This window comes from Denticeps clupeoides, chromosome 8 (genome assembly GCF_900700375.1).
Source record: "Denticeps clupeoides chromosome 8, fDenClu1.1, whole genome shotgun sequence".
Classification (NCBI taxonomy): domain Eukaryota; kingdom Metazoa; phylum Chordata; class Actinopteri; order Clupeiformes; family Denticipitidae; genus Denticeps; species Denticeps clupeoides.
Window position 1 is genome coordinate 4,810,544 of NC_041714.1, and position 15,156 is coordinate 4,825,699.

The 15,156-nt window shown below is 46.0% G+C and overlaps 2 protein-coding genes across 3 annotated transcripts; one reads left to right on the plus strand and one right to left on the minus strand.

Annotated features, from left to right (window-relative positions):
• The first annotated feature begins 200 nt into the window (after nucleotides 1-200).
• Nucleotides 201-9,622, plus strand: zc3h6 (zinc finger CCCH-type containing 6). Its single transcript, XM_028988533.1, has 12 exons — nucleotides 201-614; nucleotides 2,513-2,732; nucleotides 2,823-2,945; nucleotides 3,044-3,287; nucleotides 3,577-3,716; nucleotides 3,808-3,936; nucleotides 4,645-4,759; nucleotides 4,964-5,073; nucleotides 5,274-5,500; nucleotides 5,902-6,317; nucleotides 6,397-6,567; nucleotides 7,318-9,622. The coding sequence occupies exons 1-12, from the start codon at nucleotides 529-531 to the stop codon at nucleotides 8,799-8,801; spliced, it is 3,465 nt and encodes a 1,154-aa protein (XP_028844366.1). The 5' UTR covers nucleotides 201-528; the 3' UTR covers nucleotides 8,802-9,622.
• A 440-nt stretch (nucleotides 9,623-10,062) lies between these two features.
• LOC114795387 (catenin alpha-1) lies at nucleotides 10,063-12,513 on the minus strand. 2 transcript variants are annotated; one of them, XM_028988596.1, is made up of 5 exons: nucleotides 12,432-12,513; nucleotides 11,607-11,786; nucleotides 10,807-10,979; nucleotides 10,579-10,696; nucleotides 10,063-10,405 (listed from the first exon to the last, which is right to left on the minus strand). In XM_028988596.1, exons 2-5 carry the CDS (start codon nucleotides 11,661-11,663, stop codon nucleotides 10,205-10,207), a joined length of 549 nt encoding a protein of 182 aa, XP_028844429.1. In that variant the 5' UTR covers nucleotides 11,664-11,786; nucleotides 12,432-12,513; the 3' UTR covers nucleotides 10,063-10,204. The 2 variants fall into 2 exon arrangements, with proteins under 2 accessions (XP_028844429.1, XP_028844430.1); XM_028988597.1 differs by lacking the exon at nucleotides 12,432-12,513 and having other exon boundaries at nucleotides 11,607-11,928.
• Between the last annotated feature and the right edge of the window lie 2,643 nt (nucleotides 12,514-15,156).

Consider the following 15,156-nt stretch of genomic DNA (forward strand, 5'->3'; position numbering starts at 1 on the left):
CTTTCTTTTCACAACGGAAGGAACTGACAGCGACTCCAGCCAATAGAAACGCAAGACGGTCTGGGAGGCGGAGAAAATTGATCCAATCGACGGCTGCCTCGTCGTCCCCACCACGGGACCCGGGTGGCTGTGATAGGTCCAGCTCCCCGCCAGGAGGGGTATAATTTCTCCTGCGTTTTCCCGCAGCCATTTTGCGACAGTCTTACGGGCGCCATATCTGGAGCAGGGGTTTGAATACACCGAAAATGTTTGTTTCATCCTCCGTCTCCAATGTTTCACCACGACAGCGGTCATCCGACTGGATATTAACAAAGCTGGGCTATCAGCTGTGTTTACAGCGTTAACACATCACCAGTGACATGACAGAGGATAATGTCTGTTTACTGTCTCATTGTTGAGACGTGTAACCGTGAGTTTTTTTCCAGACTAATACAATCCTTCATCATCTCTCACAAGCCAACGTCTCCTTGAGTGACCGAATGCATCTCACTCTTGTGGCGGAGAAGGGCATTTCCGTTTCCAACCATCATGGCTTCTGTGAGCCTTTTCTCCAGTCCCCATCCCCCTGTTCTTGACAAAAACATGACAGACTCTGAACTGGCAGGGGACGAAAGGTCGAGTAACGTTCTTATCTGAAAATTCTTCTGTGCAGGTTCATGTCTGGATCCTGAAATGTTCTATATATTTTTTTCTTTAATAGTTGCGAGCATCTGACGTTAACTGAACATTGCGTCGTTTTCTGTGGGCTTTGGCGAGAACAGGCTTCTTCCCTCTAGCGTTTAATAACCATATCGTAGTGCATGCCATTATATTCCGAGAAGTTCGTTTTCCCTCCGACCAGGCGTAGTTCCTTCACGACACCGCCCTTCTGGACGCGCTCAGTTCTCTCGGTCTTGTGCTGTTTCACTCTGCGCTATTTTCCTATCACAAAATACGTCGACTTGTTGCAAGAGTCGTCGAGTTTCTGGAAATATTAACTCGAAATTGTTTCACCCTACGCGTAATAAAGTGTCTGGGTCGCTTTAAGCTATTTGCATATGTAAATGTTGACGCCCCGCCCACAGACACGTTCTGTCACGCCCCTCGAACGGTTCGAGTGTGGGTGGAGTTATGGGTCGGAGCCATGGCGGGACAGACTGACCTGTAGAGAGTTGGTTTCCCACCAGTGGCCCAACTCAGGTCTGCCTTGCAATTACACATATAATGACGATAAGATCCAGGAGTGGTTCTTCATAAAAGTCAGAAACCTGTGCAAGGCACATCTGGTCAAAAATAAAATTCACTAGTAGCTGTCAGTCAGTCGGTTCCCTGTTTCCAGTTGGGATTGTGTAAAAAAAAAAAAAAATAATAATATTGTTCAAAGGATAGTTGGAGTAAGATTGTGAGCAAAAGTTTTATCAACCTGAACTATTTCTCTTCGGAGATCTTTTCCCGTCAACTGTGTTAATTCTTGTTATTTTAGAATAAAATCATTTGAGCAGACGTGTACTTTGAAGATTATAACAAAATTTCAAAAATGGCAGTGAACGCGATCAGCTTTAAAACACATATTTGAAAGTGTCATCATTTTGGTGGTTATGTTTTAAATTGCATTGTTTGCGCAATTCAAGAATGAATATTAAGATTTCATACAATTTGTATACAAGGAAAATATCCGCTTGTTCAATCTCAGTGGCATATGATGTCATATTTTTAAAATTACAGTAGACATGTTTCTTGTGTAGTTGAGAAATTGCAGTTTTTGTGAAATAGGCTAAATTCTTCACATCTTCTGAAACACTCATGTTGAGTCTGAGGGGTTTGGCTCTGTCTCTTTTTGCCTGAATTTGTCCAAGTCATTCATCAACCTACTAGATAGGTTCAGTGCATAACTTAATGGGACACCTCCCCAGTATGCCTGAAATTCTCCTGAATTAAACTCTGCCCCCACTCTGTCCAGAAATGTGTGTGTGGTGCACTAGAATTGACCCTTAATTGTGTCCTGGTATTTTGCATATTCATTTGCCTTGTAATGTTTTATACTGTAGAATAATTTGAAATGGTGTAAACAGCATGAGGACAGCACTATAATGTATGTGGTGATGGTTTGACTGGGGGAGTGGACAGAATTCGATTTTATATCACAGATTGACACGAAACCTGAAAGTCAAGTTGCATTGAACATATTTTTATCAAAGAGAGAGTTCATCCTTACTGACTGTAGATGAAGTGAACAATGCTGGAATAGATCAAGAGCAAAATGTAGGAACCAAGTCAAACTCCTGGTCTCTGTCAGGCGGTCAGAAATCACTTCCAAATATCGCAACATCTGACATAAATATTCGTTTAAGGCCTTGTGCTTAAGCGTGTTTAAAAAAAAAAAAAAAAAAAAGCGTGGCTGAAACTAATTTAAAGTAATCGACATTATTCAAGGTTATGGTTGTTACTTTACATGCTACAGTGTACTGTAGAAAGGATTAAGGGGCATTTATGTTTAACACTCATTTCATGTTTTCTTTTTTCCTTCCAAAAGGGAGGATGGCGAATTGGAAGATGGAGAAATTGATGACGAAGGCATTGGCATTGAGGAGGAAGCAACTGCAGTGAAAGAAGAGGACAAAGAGAAGGACAAAGAAAAAGAGAGAGATAAGGACAGAGACAAAGAAGACAAGGCGCACAGGCACTCGAGGAAAAGGTACCGAAAAACAAGGGAGAAGAAGAAGTCAAAGAGGAGGAGGCGTGACCGACCGAAGGTATGTTCTGAGCTTTCAGGCTTTAACCACAACCTTTGGTTTGGTTTTGCATCTTTTGGAAACCCTGTCCCGTTCCTTCTGTCCCCCCAGCACCACTCTCCCTCCAGCAGCTCCAGCTCTGACAGCTATGACTCAGACCGTGAGCGCCAAGAACGGCCTAAAAGCAAGAAGAGGGAAGCGAGCTACCGGGAGTATGACAGCCAGTGTTCATCGGTCAGGACCCCCTTTCCTGTTGTGCTCCTTCTCAACGTTGAGGTAAAATGAGATTATTTTATTACTGACAGTGATGTGCTTCTGATGGCTTTGTCCAGCACGGCCGCGAGTCCAGCGGAGGACATGGCAGAATGCAGAGATCCATGCAGCATAAGAACAGTGATGGCGACAAGTACAGCGATTACAGCGAGGAGAAATATGACTACGAGGAAGACGAGGAGGACTTCTTTGAAGACTCGTGCCACTATAGACACAGTAAAGACTCTCCCGGACAAATGAAGGGGGGGCACCCAAAGGAGCAGTCAAGACCGGGCATGAAGGGTCTACAGAAACATCAGCCGTGTATGAGACTCATTCCTTGTCAGTCTGTGTTTATCTTATCTTCTCATGCACATGGAGATTCCGCTTCACTCCACCCAATACAGGCGTGGTGGCAAAAGACCCAGCAAAAGAATTCTTTTGAAATATAGGAACAGATTTTATACGGCTGGCAAAATATTGTGTCTACTTTTAGAAATTGCAGCACTGAGCGCAGATCCACTTCCATGGAAGTGGATCTCCTATTTGATCGGTATGTGATGTGTTCTGTCTCAGTTTATGTAATCTCTACTTCCGTATTTTCATTTTTCAGATAGCGGACTGAGAGGACGTGGCAGAGGAGGTATGGGCAGGGGGCGTGGCATGATTCCAAAGAACAAGAAGCAGAAATGCAAGAGTTGGGGCCGTGGTAGGGCCCATGGAGGGGAAATGTTTGGAGATGGATCCAAAATGGTGTGACTTTGTTGACATACACGATATTTAGACTTTTATTGTCTGAAACAATAACAGACACTAACATTTGACAGTATTTTGATCCATCTAGGAAGGAAAGGGACCACCCGGTTTCCAGAAAAAACGCCCAATTATGACTCAAGAATTCATAAATCAACATACCGTTGAACACAATGGCAGATACATCTGTAAATATTTCTTGGAGGGTCGATGCATTAAGGTGAAGTACACACAATACCCAGTGTTGATACTGTCCTTGCTGTATCTTTTTTTTAGCCCATAAGAACCAAGACACATTTCTACTTAGAGCAAGATCCTCATTGGATCTTAAGAATAAAGACCTGATGTGACATATCTTGAATCTTACCATTAATATAAAATATATACTTTCCCATTTTTTATTCAGGCACACACGAGTGCACCCGAAAGTTCAGCATTTGTCACTTTGTACCCATTGGGTTAAAGTTAAAGCTCCATACAGAACTTTGCATAACATTTTAAGCATTTCTGCATTTAACAATCAAAGCCTCTTTGATCTCATTGATGTTTTTTTTTTTTATCTGACCCGGTGGCTGTGAGCCTACACACGCTGCCTATTTTGTTTTTCTTGATACTAGTAGCAGTAATTATCCAGAACTGACTGGTGGGCAGCCAAAGGAAACGTTTGAAATGGACTCTTGAGGGCTCCTGATGATATAGTGCTTAATTTGCTATTTCTTTCCATATGTCATTGTATGGACACCCAGTGACAAAACAATCAAAAATGACATTATTCTGTCAGACACTTAAAAAAAATCTATTTTAAAAAAGGATAAACCAAATATACCTTGAGGTCCATTACTATTCCCGAGCAGCCTGTCCAAGTAAAATCTGTGTGTGGGAAACACTGGCACCCATAGTGACTGCGATCTTCTCCGTCTTCACACAGGGAGGCCAGTGCAAGTTTGAGCATGAGCATGTTGTTCCTGATAAGAAGAAAGAGCTGTGTAAGTTCTACCTGCAAGGATACTGCAGCAAAGGGGACCACTGCATTTACATGCACAATATCCTTATACAGGCTGCACACATGATTCTTTTTACACCCGTGCTGTGCTCTCTCTCTCTCTCTCTCTCTCTCCACTGTCTCTCCACTCATGTAATTCCCCTTATACAAACCATCAGTCGAGTTGTCAAATATCAAGCTGTATTGTTTTTTCAATAATGTGCATTAGAACGGGCGAAATCTTTTCCTTGACCCCTAAATGCACAAGAATATCCCTGTAAGTTCTTTCACACTGGGGCAAAGTGTTATCAAGGAGACAACTGCAAATTCTCCCATGATCCTCTCACCGATGTGACCAAGGAACTTCTTGATAAGGTGAGTTTAGCTTTAGTTGAAATTTATTATTTAAAAATTGCTTCATAATTGATGCTGTTTGTCAGCATTTACATTTTACATTTATGACATTTATCAGATGGCCTTATCCAGAGCAACTTACAATCAGTAGTTACAGCGACAGTCCCCCAAAGTGTCTTGCTCAGGGACACAGTGGTCACTATGTCTTTACACACACACAGATCATCAGCGCTGAGGAAGAGATTGCTAAAGAGGATGAGCTGGAGCTGGAGGACTTGCGAAAGCAAGGCATCGCCCCCCTCCCAAAACCACCCCCTGGGGTAGGCCTTCTGCCCACACCGGGTCCTAGTAGCCCTCTGGACGGCAGCCAGGGGGGCAAGAAGATTCCTTCTCTGTTTGAGATAAAAGTACAGCCCACTGTGGACCTGGCACAAAAGATTGCTCTTGGGTGAGTTAAAGTACATTTAAAATGTTTAAAAGGAATGTTTGAAATAATCATTTCGAGGTCAGTTGTCTGTCAAGTTATTTCCTGGTTTCATACCATTTGAGTTATTATGTTTACACCACATTTTTGCCATCCACCACATCCACACCAATGGGAAAAAAAACATTTTTTAGCAAGTGTAGATCCATATGAACATTAGTGTAACATCATAAATACTTCTTTTGAAATGTACATATCTATTAATCTATCTAAAATCTATTGATTCTTCAGGAATGGCAATAGTTTATTCCATCAAATAAGTCAAAGCCATATAATGGGGATGTTTTATTAGATTGCCACTCTATACTGTTACTATTATTATGGACTTTTGATGACTATTTTTTTTTTTTTTTTTTTTTTTACAGTCAGGCAACTTTCTACAGTGGCTCTTCCCCTACTGAAAGCCAGGGGAATGGAGAAGGTTCTGATGAAGGTCAGTCTGGAAACATGATGCCACCAGGACCCAGTGGTCCTATGGTCTTGGGCACAGGATCTCCTGGACCTGTTGGAAGCCCCCCTCTTTCACATGGTGGACCAGGAATGCCACAGAGTCCCCCACAGCAGCCACCACCGCATGGCTTTGGCCAGGGCCATCCCATGCCTCCACCTATGGCTCCAGGCCAGCTGCAGGCCTTCCATGGCAACATGCCCCATATGAACCGTCAGAATCAGCCAGGACCTTTTCCCTCCATGTCTGACCTGCAAATGCCCTTCCCAGCTCTGGGACAGAGTCCTGCTGACTTCTTTAACACACTCTTTAGCAACCAGAACACAGGTCAAGGTAAGCATCATCATGGTGATGAGCAAAATAACATATTTTCACAAATAATTAATTACTCAACATTCTCATGCCCTGACAGAGGAGGTCCAAGCGTTCATGAAGGAGGTTCAACAGCAGGGGGCATCAGAGGGGCAGGACGCCATGCAGGCCTTCCTGCCAGCTGTGCAGAAGGCGCTGTTCCTCCACCTTAGCCAACAGCAGAGGGAGGCTGAGCCCCCCGCAACCCGAGACGGAGCTTCAGAGGGTGGAGGTGAGTCAACACTGTGCTGGGGCTTTACTTATTTTCTTAGTGTGGGAGCACATTTGCTTTAATTCTAATTGCAGAGATTCTAATTAAGTTCCAGTGGTTGGTATGACTCTTAAATATATGTAAATAGATATGTTAAATACATGTTTTAAACTACCATTAATTGGGCTGGCCCCACACCCCGTGAGTCACTGCCTTGTGACCTGTGACCCCGGGTAGGCCCTCAGTATGGATTGAGTGAGTAAACCAATAAACACTTATGTAGTGGCCCTACATCGTTCATTCCATCTAAATAAAATTTCCTTTGGAGAGCCCCAACAATCCATATCCATTGCAGAAATGAAGATTAGATGAATACAACTTAATAGAAAAAAAAATACATCATGCATATTGTTGATAATGGAATGCGATATCAGTGCAATTAGTAATTCTTTCTCGCTGGACCATTGTTTCACTGAGAACATTTACTTCTGTATTTTCTGCCAGATTCTTTTGCTAACAAGAAAAGCACACAGTGAACCCTAATAAATATACGTCATGAATTAAACCGAGGGTAACTATGGAACATGGCTGCTCTGACCATGTGACATTTTATATCCCTGACGGCCATGTCAGGGACCGAAACAGCCAACCGACTGCAACCAAAATACCTTTCAGTTGCCAGATGTCTCCTCTATCATTTCTTTTGTCTCACTTACCACTACAGAGCATGAACAGGATTTCTTACATTTTTACAAATGTTGACATTTTCAGATGAAACTACTACAAACTGGTATTCCAGTGACGAGGAGGAGGGCAGCAGTGTCACCTCCATTCTGAAGTCCCTACAGAAACAGAATGAGATGCTGAAGGGCCAGCAGGTCCAGTCCAGGCAGACACAGTCCCCGGCAGCCATTCAGGCCCCCACTGACCCGAGGCTGCAGAAGGACAGATCCCTCCCCTGTGACCCCCGCGTGAAGGTGGACCCCCGACAACGAGCCGTAGAGGCGAGGAGAGACGCCGAACCCGTCTCTGACCCCCGACTCTCCAGAGATCCCCGTAAGCAGAAGCCACTGGAGCCCGGTTCCTCAAAACCAGACCCCCAACGCGGCCCCGGCCCGCACAAGCCGCCTGCGGGCGAGGAAGACGAGGAGGGTGAGCGGGAGCTGAGGGAAAGGGCGGTCCTGATCCCGCTGGACCCCGGCCCCATGGCCACACTGCGGGACCCCCGTTGCCAGTTTAAACCGTTCAGCCATATCCGCGTGGACATCCTGCTGCAGCGGCCGCTCTTCGCCCAATCGGTGGTTTGGGCCCCGGAGGACCTCATTCCAGCTCTGGTGCCCAAGCAGGATCCCTCCATCAACCTTCCCCTGCCCCCGCTGATCGCCGACGCCCAGCTTAACCGCACCCTCAACGCACAGCCTGAGCACGTGTCCTGCACCCAGCCTGACCCGCGGCTGGCTGCCTCTCGTCTGAAGGAGGGACTGGCCAGAGCGGGGGGGTCCGTCAGGACTGGGGAGCCCAAATCAGACAAGCCCCTGGACCCACGCACTCTCAAAGACCCTCGAGTTAGCCGTTCAGTCAGCCTGGATGCCAGGCCTCCTGTGGTGAAGGAGGGCTCCTCTGGTGGGGGCCCGGGGCTGGACCCTCGGCTCCATCGGGCCAGTGGTTCAGCCACGGCGGGGCCGCCGCCTAAAGCCGACCCAGAGAAGTTGCCTCCCTACGCCCCACGCTTGTCCTCCTCTGGAGGAGGCTTGGAGAGCCCCACCACATTACTGGGGGGCATCAGTCTTTATGACCCCCGCAGCCAAGCCTGCCAGCCCCCCAAACCTGCAGAGGAGGCCGAAGTCCTTAAAAAAGCGGGAATCCTGAAGCACCCGGCCAAGCGGGAGAGCGCGTCACCACCCCCACCCCAACTTTCACCCCCGCACCTGTCGGGGCCCGAGGCCAACGACTGCGACACGGCCTCTGGTGGCAGCCCTGCTGACCGAGGGGAGGACCCCCCGACCCTCTCTGCCCCGGCTGTCCACAACCTGCCCATCCAGGCCCTGGCCGGACTGATCCGGCCGCCGTACGCCGACCCCAGGCAGGCCAGGCTCAGCGGTCAGGCAGCAGGAGCGCAGCAAGAAGAAGAGGAGATCAAGGAAGAGGGGGCGCAGCAGCAGGAGGAGGACGAGGGGATGGAAGAGGAGGTGGATAGGCCTCTGAAAGACGTTTTCAAGACTTTTGACCCCACAGCTTCGCCATTTTGTCAGTAAAAAAACCCCGAAACATCACATCAGTGAGCTCCCACTTATCTCTGTACATGATTTCCTAAATATTCGAGCCCTGGCACTTGTAGCTGTACATCTCTGAAGCTTTATGTATTTATTTATTCTTATTATGTACATAAATATATCAACATTATTTTTCACATAAACAAGATTCACAGGAAGTTTAATTAAACAGAAAAAATGTTCGGTTCCAGTTAACCCTTTCCATGTATCTGGTTCTTTTCCGTAATGAAGTTACTGGCTTTGTTGTTTAATGTGCCTCTGAATATCGCTCAGCGCTGTCATGGCTTTCGGTTGCGGTGTTGACTGTAGATTAGGCCTGCATACTGTACTGTGTAGCAACACGAGCACACATCAAAACTGTAAAGGGATATATATACTGAAGGTTCAGTATTCATGTTATCTTTTTTTTTTTTTTTTATGAAAGTGTGGTTGAGTAAAAAAAAAAAAAAAGTCAACTTTTATGAAATATTATAACGCTTGTAATTCATATGCATACGTTACTGCTATATCGGAGGTCTTTTTTAATACGTTTTTGCTCTGTCACCTTTGGTAGTTTTTTTTGTGTTGATTAATGTGTAATATGGATGAGAATAGAGAACTAAACAAGCAGAAATTTTACGTTGTTGTATGGTGCTACATTTCTTTTGTACCCTAATACCGTAGATCTGCTTTTATCAGCTTTTCACACTATTTGTTGTTTTATTGCTGTTGATTGACAGGTATTGTCAGAAGGAATTCCCACAATCCCATTCTGTGTTGGTATAAGTTTGCTTTTTTTATTCAATAAAATGAAAATGTGTGTATTTCTTTTGCATTCCTAGAGAGAAACGTAAGGTGACAAACATGTTTAATTTAGTGCTATCACTGTTTACGTTGTTTTTTGGTTTGTGCCTCAGTGGTTGAGATTCATTTGGAAACTTATTTTTCCTATTTTTATTGTAAAACAGACCAGAACTCTCCAGCAGCGCTACTGACCAGCTGCCAAACCAAAATGAAGTGCATCAGGGAACGTCTCCTCACTCATTTCTTCCGTGTATCATGTCACTAACAGCATCTGAAGGGAAAGAATGCACGCTGGAAAAATGGAGAATGTTGGGGTCAGAGTATATGATTTATTTGCACATGAAATCCCTTTAAAGGCCGTTTAAGCAACATCATTAAACTAGTGCATGTATTTGCATGTTAGTACTGACTAATTATGTTGCTTAACAAGCTTTTATAGTTAATGGAATGAATTGATTACAAAGCAGAAGCACAGGGGTGAAACTTTGGAAACGATCAGTTGCAATTCTAAATGAAAAATTAAAAGCAACCAGTTCAGAAAATTTTTCGATTTCCACACCAGATTCTCTGAACAGGACGCCGCCCGAGGAAAGTAGGGCTGTTCACTTATAGCCCTCCATCAAATGGACAGAAGCTGCCAGGCTGGGCGCAGCGGGGCGCGAGGCGGTCTTGCGAAGGCCCAGATCATCCGTCTCAGGGTTGGAGATCTGCAGAGCCCGGTGGATCAGGAGGTTCTTTTTCCACTGGAAGCACAGGGCCGCGGCTTTAGCCCCATCTGAGTTGGGCTCGGGCTGCCTGAGACCCTGCCAGGTTTGAGAGGAGAATCGTCCAGCTGGCGGTCAACTCAGACAAAAGACTCAGGAAGAATTGTTTAGTCGAAAAGGAAAGTTCAGACAGGTTGTGTTACAAGTATTTAAAGAAAAGCAGACATTTGTGCTTCCCTGAGTCTGTTGTATGGTTTGTATGTTTCGTTTACCCTGATGCAGGCAGCCTCAGCAGCATGGAGCCCTTGCAGGACAATTCGGAGAAGGTTCTGTGCGTTCTTCACCAGAGACTCGTCTGACGATTTGCTCCCTGGGGTCAACGCATTGACACTGGAGCAACATGAAGCGTTTCGTTTTTAGTTTGTTCCACTTTGGAACATTGAACATCGATGCGGCAGCTACCACAGTCGGAATTGTGCGGTTTCAGTTTTGAATCTTACTTGGAGATGATGGTGAGCTGGCTGGATACGGTTTGCATCTGTTCTACGATGAAGGCAAGGTCGTCTGCACAGTGCTTGTCCAGGCAGTGGTCAGCGATGGCTTTCAGAAACTGGCTGATGGACTTGGTGCTGTTGACTATATCCTTTGCTGAGGAGACGAAGGTCTCTTTGTCCTGGAAGTGATGAATCCCAGTTAGTACCCAGTGAAATTTATTGAAACACTATTTGCAAACTGCTGAGCGCTGGCTTGTTCGCTAATGTTATGCCAAAGACGTCCTCGGGATTTACATAAATAAACCGATAAAACAAGAAGGAGGCATTCTTTAATGGTGTTGGTGACATATTGACTGAATAAAGACGTAGAGTGTCAAACTCCTTATAGATGTGTTCTGGGTGCAGAAATAATTACACACTTCACACTCACACTTCTTAAAATGGAGCGCTGCGTAGATTGAAAATAAATCCCTATCCCTAAATCTACATTGGACATTGGACATACGACACAATCTATACTACGAATTTATTTACTGCAATTCAGGTATGGTACGAAGGGGTCCTGTTAATGGATTACGCATGGTTCTAGACTAAAAGAGAACTTCAATGGAAGTTTCCCTTTAAAAATACTTTTAGTCTAGAACTTGGCTTAATCCATGAGCAGGAAACCCACCCACTATGTTTTTATCTCAGGTCTAGTTACAGTGTAATATTTTGTCACATGTCTATTAAAGTTAAATATTAAAGAACATTCTGGTCATGCAGCGTGATAAATCTGACTTCTACTCTTTGCACATTACACTCACCTGTATAGGACCTTTTCTTTTTAGATATTGGGCCATATGGAGAATTTCGGTGGCCATTTCTTTTGTGACTTGTACAATATGATTTCCATGTGAGTCCCACCTCTCGGTTTCTTGTTTCAGGTAGAGGCAGGTGTAGGTGAGGCACGGTGGCCCCGAGCTAAACACTAGTCCTCTCTCGCTCTGTCGAGAGACGGGGTCAACACTTCACCATCACACACACACACACACACACACAACTAAACATGCTATACATACTGAGTACAGCAGGGTTAATCAATTCTGGCTTCGCAACCCTTCGCCCATCCTAGAAGACTATGATTTGAATAGCCTTGTACTTCAGACATATCGACAATTTCTGCTACTTTCACCCTATTCATACCATTACTTCTTAATTGTTTTGTTTCCTATTTTATATATTTTAAAATCATTACAATAAGTAGACAGTTTCTTATTTGTGTAATGCGTTTTGTTCCTCAACTTGTAATAATAGGGGTGGTAGTAGCCTAGTGGGTTACACAGTCGCCTATGAACCAGAAGCCAGGTTCAAATCCCACTTACTACCATTGTGTCCCTCAGCAAGACACTTTATGTTGCTCCAGGGGGGGACTGTCCCTGTAACTACTGATCGCAAGTCGCTCTGGAAATGCCACGTCTGATAAATGCCACAAATGTAAAATGTAATGCCTTATTATTGTGCAATTACAGATATACTGCATCCAAAATTTTAACTATAAGACATAGCACATGGTTCATTAGTTCACCAATCAGAATGCTTAAATGAATCTTTCTGCACTTTAGTTTGGGAGCAGTGTGTGGGGATGGTACCTTGGCGATTCAGGATTTGAACCTGCAATCTTCTGAGTCCACTACGAGTCCACTACCTTACTCGCTAGGCCACAACTGCCCCATGACAAGACAAGAGGGAAACTGAGATGAAAGGGAGGAGATCATCCAGAAAGCAGGCATGTGAGAGCTATCCGTTATCACTGCGAGCTAATGTTATAAAAACATTATAGGTTCTTTTTCTGAAGGAATTACACATCAACAGAAAGGGGTAGATGAGAAGTTACAGATTACAGGTAATTTATGCAAATTCTGAAGACACACTTGAGACATTTGCAAACACTCCCAATGTGCTATGTCTATTACAATGGCATGAAAAATTGGGCCGTGTGTTATATCATGTACACTACCAGTGCACCTCCTCTGTGACGCTTATGGGGACAAGGATGGAGCCAGTTCTGTGACTTCAGTTTTGTTCTATAACGTACAAAATGCAATATCCATCCTGCGTTACCCTCTTAGCTTCCTGTTTGGCTGCGGCACCGACAGCTTTGCTTTGACTGCCGCTGCTTGTGCTCCTCGCTTCGCTGGTACGCCTTGTGTCTATTTCAGGGATCGCAGGAGGTGTTTTTTCCTTTGGAACGTCTGGAATTTCCATCAGCGTGCCCGGGGCAGCACACTTTTCACCTTTCAGCCCAAGCCTGACCTGCTCCTTTATTCGTGGCAGAATCCCGTCAACTTTGGAAATCTCCGCAACCAGATATTGTGCTTTGGCCGACCAGCACTGGGTCTGGAACTCCAGAGTGAGCGCGTCGCAGAACGCCCGACTTTCCACCATTACCTTCAGGCGGCTGACTATGTCAGAGGTCTGGAAAGACAGGTGGTCGCTGAGGAATCTGATCTGACCGCGTTCGTGAGGGTCTCTGATGTAGTTTAGGCAGTCCTGCACGCGGTCAGTGGCGCTTTTCACGTTCTCTAGGAGCAACTCAGTGGCGTCCTCAAAGTCCGATGAAGCCTCCTCGGCCAGGATGTTCTCCGCGGTGGTGGCTGAACAAGCCAAGTTAACGCAGTTCTGGATCACAGTCACATACTCCGCGTTCACTTTTCCCAGGAGGCTAGAAAGTGTCCTCATTTTGGCCTGGAGCTGCCTCTGCAGGAGCTCTGATCTGGCCAGCAGAAGCACACCGGAATGGGAAACACTTCCTGTGTCATCAGAAGCATGAAGGTAAAGGTCAGTAAGGGCTCTGACCTCTTCCTGGAGCTCCTGGAGCATTTTCACTTTGTAGCTATCCCTGCAGTTCAAGGTGGACAACCTTGCAGCCTCCTGGAGTCGGAGTGAATTCTCAGACATGGTCGTTAGCCATTTCTTTGGGGTCAGATGACGCTTCGTAAGATGTCCCGTGTTGGCTGATGATGTCGTGTCTATGAACTTGTCAAGTGAATTGAGGAGAACTTGCATGGAAAGAGCCCACAGAATGCAGGCGCCTTCAAGCTCCGCTGCGTGAACTGGCTCGGAGGCGAGGTCCGCCAGCTTCTTCGTGCTGGCCTGAGCTTTTTTCAGCTTGCTCTGCAACGCGGCGATGCTGTCACAGCCCGCTGGCCTGACCGGCGAGTCCAGCAGAGTGACGAGCTGCACCACGTCTGAGCACAAGCCCATCACTTCAGTCAGTTCCTGCGTGGAGCTCTTCACTGTGGTTGGCATGTTGCTTTCGAACATGGACTGGATGGCGTGGTACCAGAGGCCTGCAGCTGGCAGCAGAATCTTGCGTGTGTTTCTGATCAGGTCAGAAAACTGAGTGCTGTGTTTATAGATGCTGTCTGTGCTCATCCCCGAGTTCATCGCCATCTCCTGAGCAGTCTGGACCAAGAGAGGCGTCAGGGCCACTAACTCTGATCGGAGGCTCTCCACCTCCTCGGATTCTGCTGCGTCTATGATAGTCACTGCCTCTTTCGTGGCCTGTACGTAGCAGCTTGAGAGCTCCAGGAGGCCTGTGCATGCCACACTCAGAGCTGTGACATCCCTGCCTTTGGTCATAGTAACAACGTCATGAAGAAGAGGCAGCAGATCAATATTTGGAAGTTCCAGGGCTGGTTTTGAACCCAAAATAAATGATTGTGGCTTGTCAACATAGCCAGATGATTTGTGGACCAGAAAGTCTTCTAGGTCATCTTCTTTCACTATGTTCTCCACAAGCTGCAGCAGTAAATCACTGTTGTCTTCTTCCTGGTCTGAAGACACAGACTCTTCCTCAGAATCTTGAGGTAGCTGCTTACACTCTGCGCGGGGCTGGACCAAAGGCGGAACCACAGGATGACGCGCTTCCTCCCTCAAGGGGCTGAGAAGATCTGGATGCTGAAGGCCATCAAGACCCTCCCTTAACACTTGAAAATGCTTTTTTGCCACGCCCAACTGGTCAAAAAATACAGAGCATGTCTCTTCATCCAGAGGTTTCTCTGTGCAGATTTCGCTGACACAGCCCGCCACTTCCGCTGCAGTGGCCTCGGCTTGCCTCACCAGCGCCAAGAGACCGTTGCGGTAGATGGGGTCATCGCTCCTGTCGATATGCCTTCTAATGGCCTGGACCACCTGACTCATGTGACCAAGGAACAGCCTTGCATGGTCACATAAGAGCTGGTGGTCCTGACACTTGTACGCGGTCTCACAGCCACGCGAACTGTCCTCCATCATTTGAACTGCCAGGCTTGTGAACTCCTTGACGTTTATGACCTCACTTAAGGCGTTCAGTAGCTGGTCAGTGTCATCCAC

Excerpts from the sequence above, each read along its gene's own strand:
- LOC114795387 (XM_028988596.1), bottom strand. The coding sequence starts at position 11,663 with ATGGCCACCGAAATTCTCCATATGGCCCAATATCTAAAAAGAAAAGGT. Across the intron at positions 10,697-10,806 it reads CAGCTCACCATCATCTCCAA|TGTCAATGCGTTGACCCCAG; the intron begins GTAAGATTCAAA and ends ATGTTGCTCCAG. Across the intron at positions 10,406-10,578 it reads CTGAGGCTGCCTGCATCAGG|GGTCTCAGGCAGCCCGAGCC; the intron begins GTAAACGAAACA and ends CAAACCTGGCAG.
- zc3h6 (XM_028988533.1), top strand. The coding sequence starts at position 529 with ATGGCTTCTGTGAGCCTTTTCTCCAGTCCCCATCCCCCTGTTCTTGAC. Across the intron at positions 5,501-5,901 it reads GCACAAAAGATTGCTCTTGG|TCAGGCAACTTTCTACAGTG; the intron begins GTGAGTTAAAGT and ends TTTTTTTTACAG. Across the intron at positions 6,318-6,396 it reads CAACCAGAACACAGGTCAAG|AGGAGGTCCAAGCGTTCATG; the intron begins GTAAGCATCATC and ends ATGCCCTGACAG.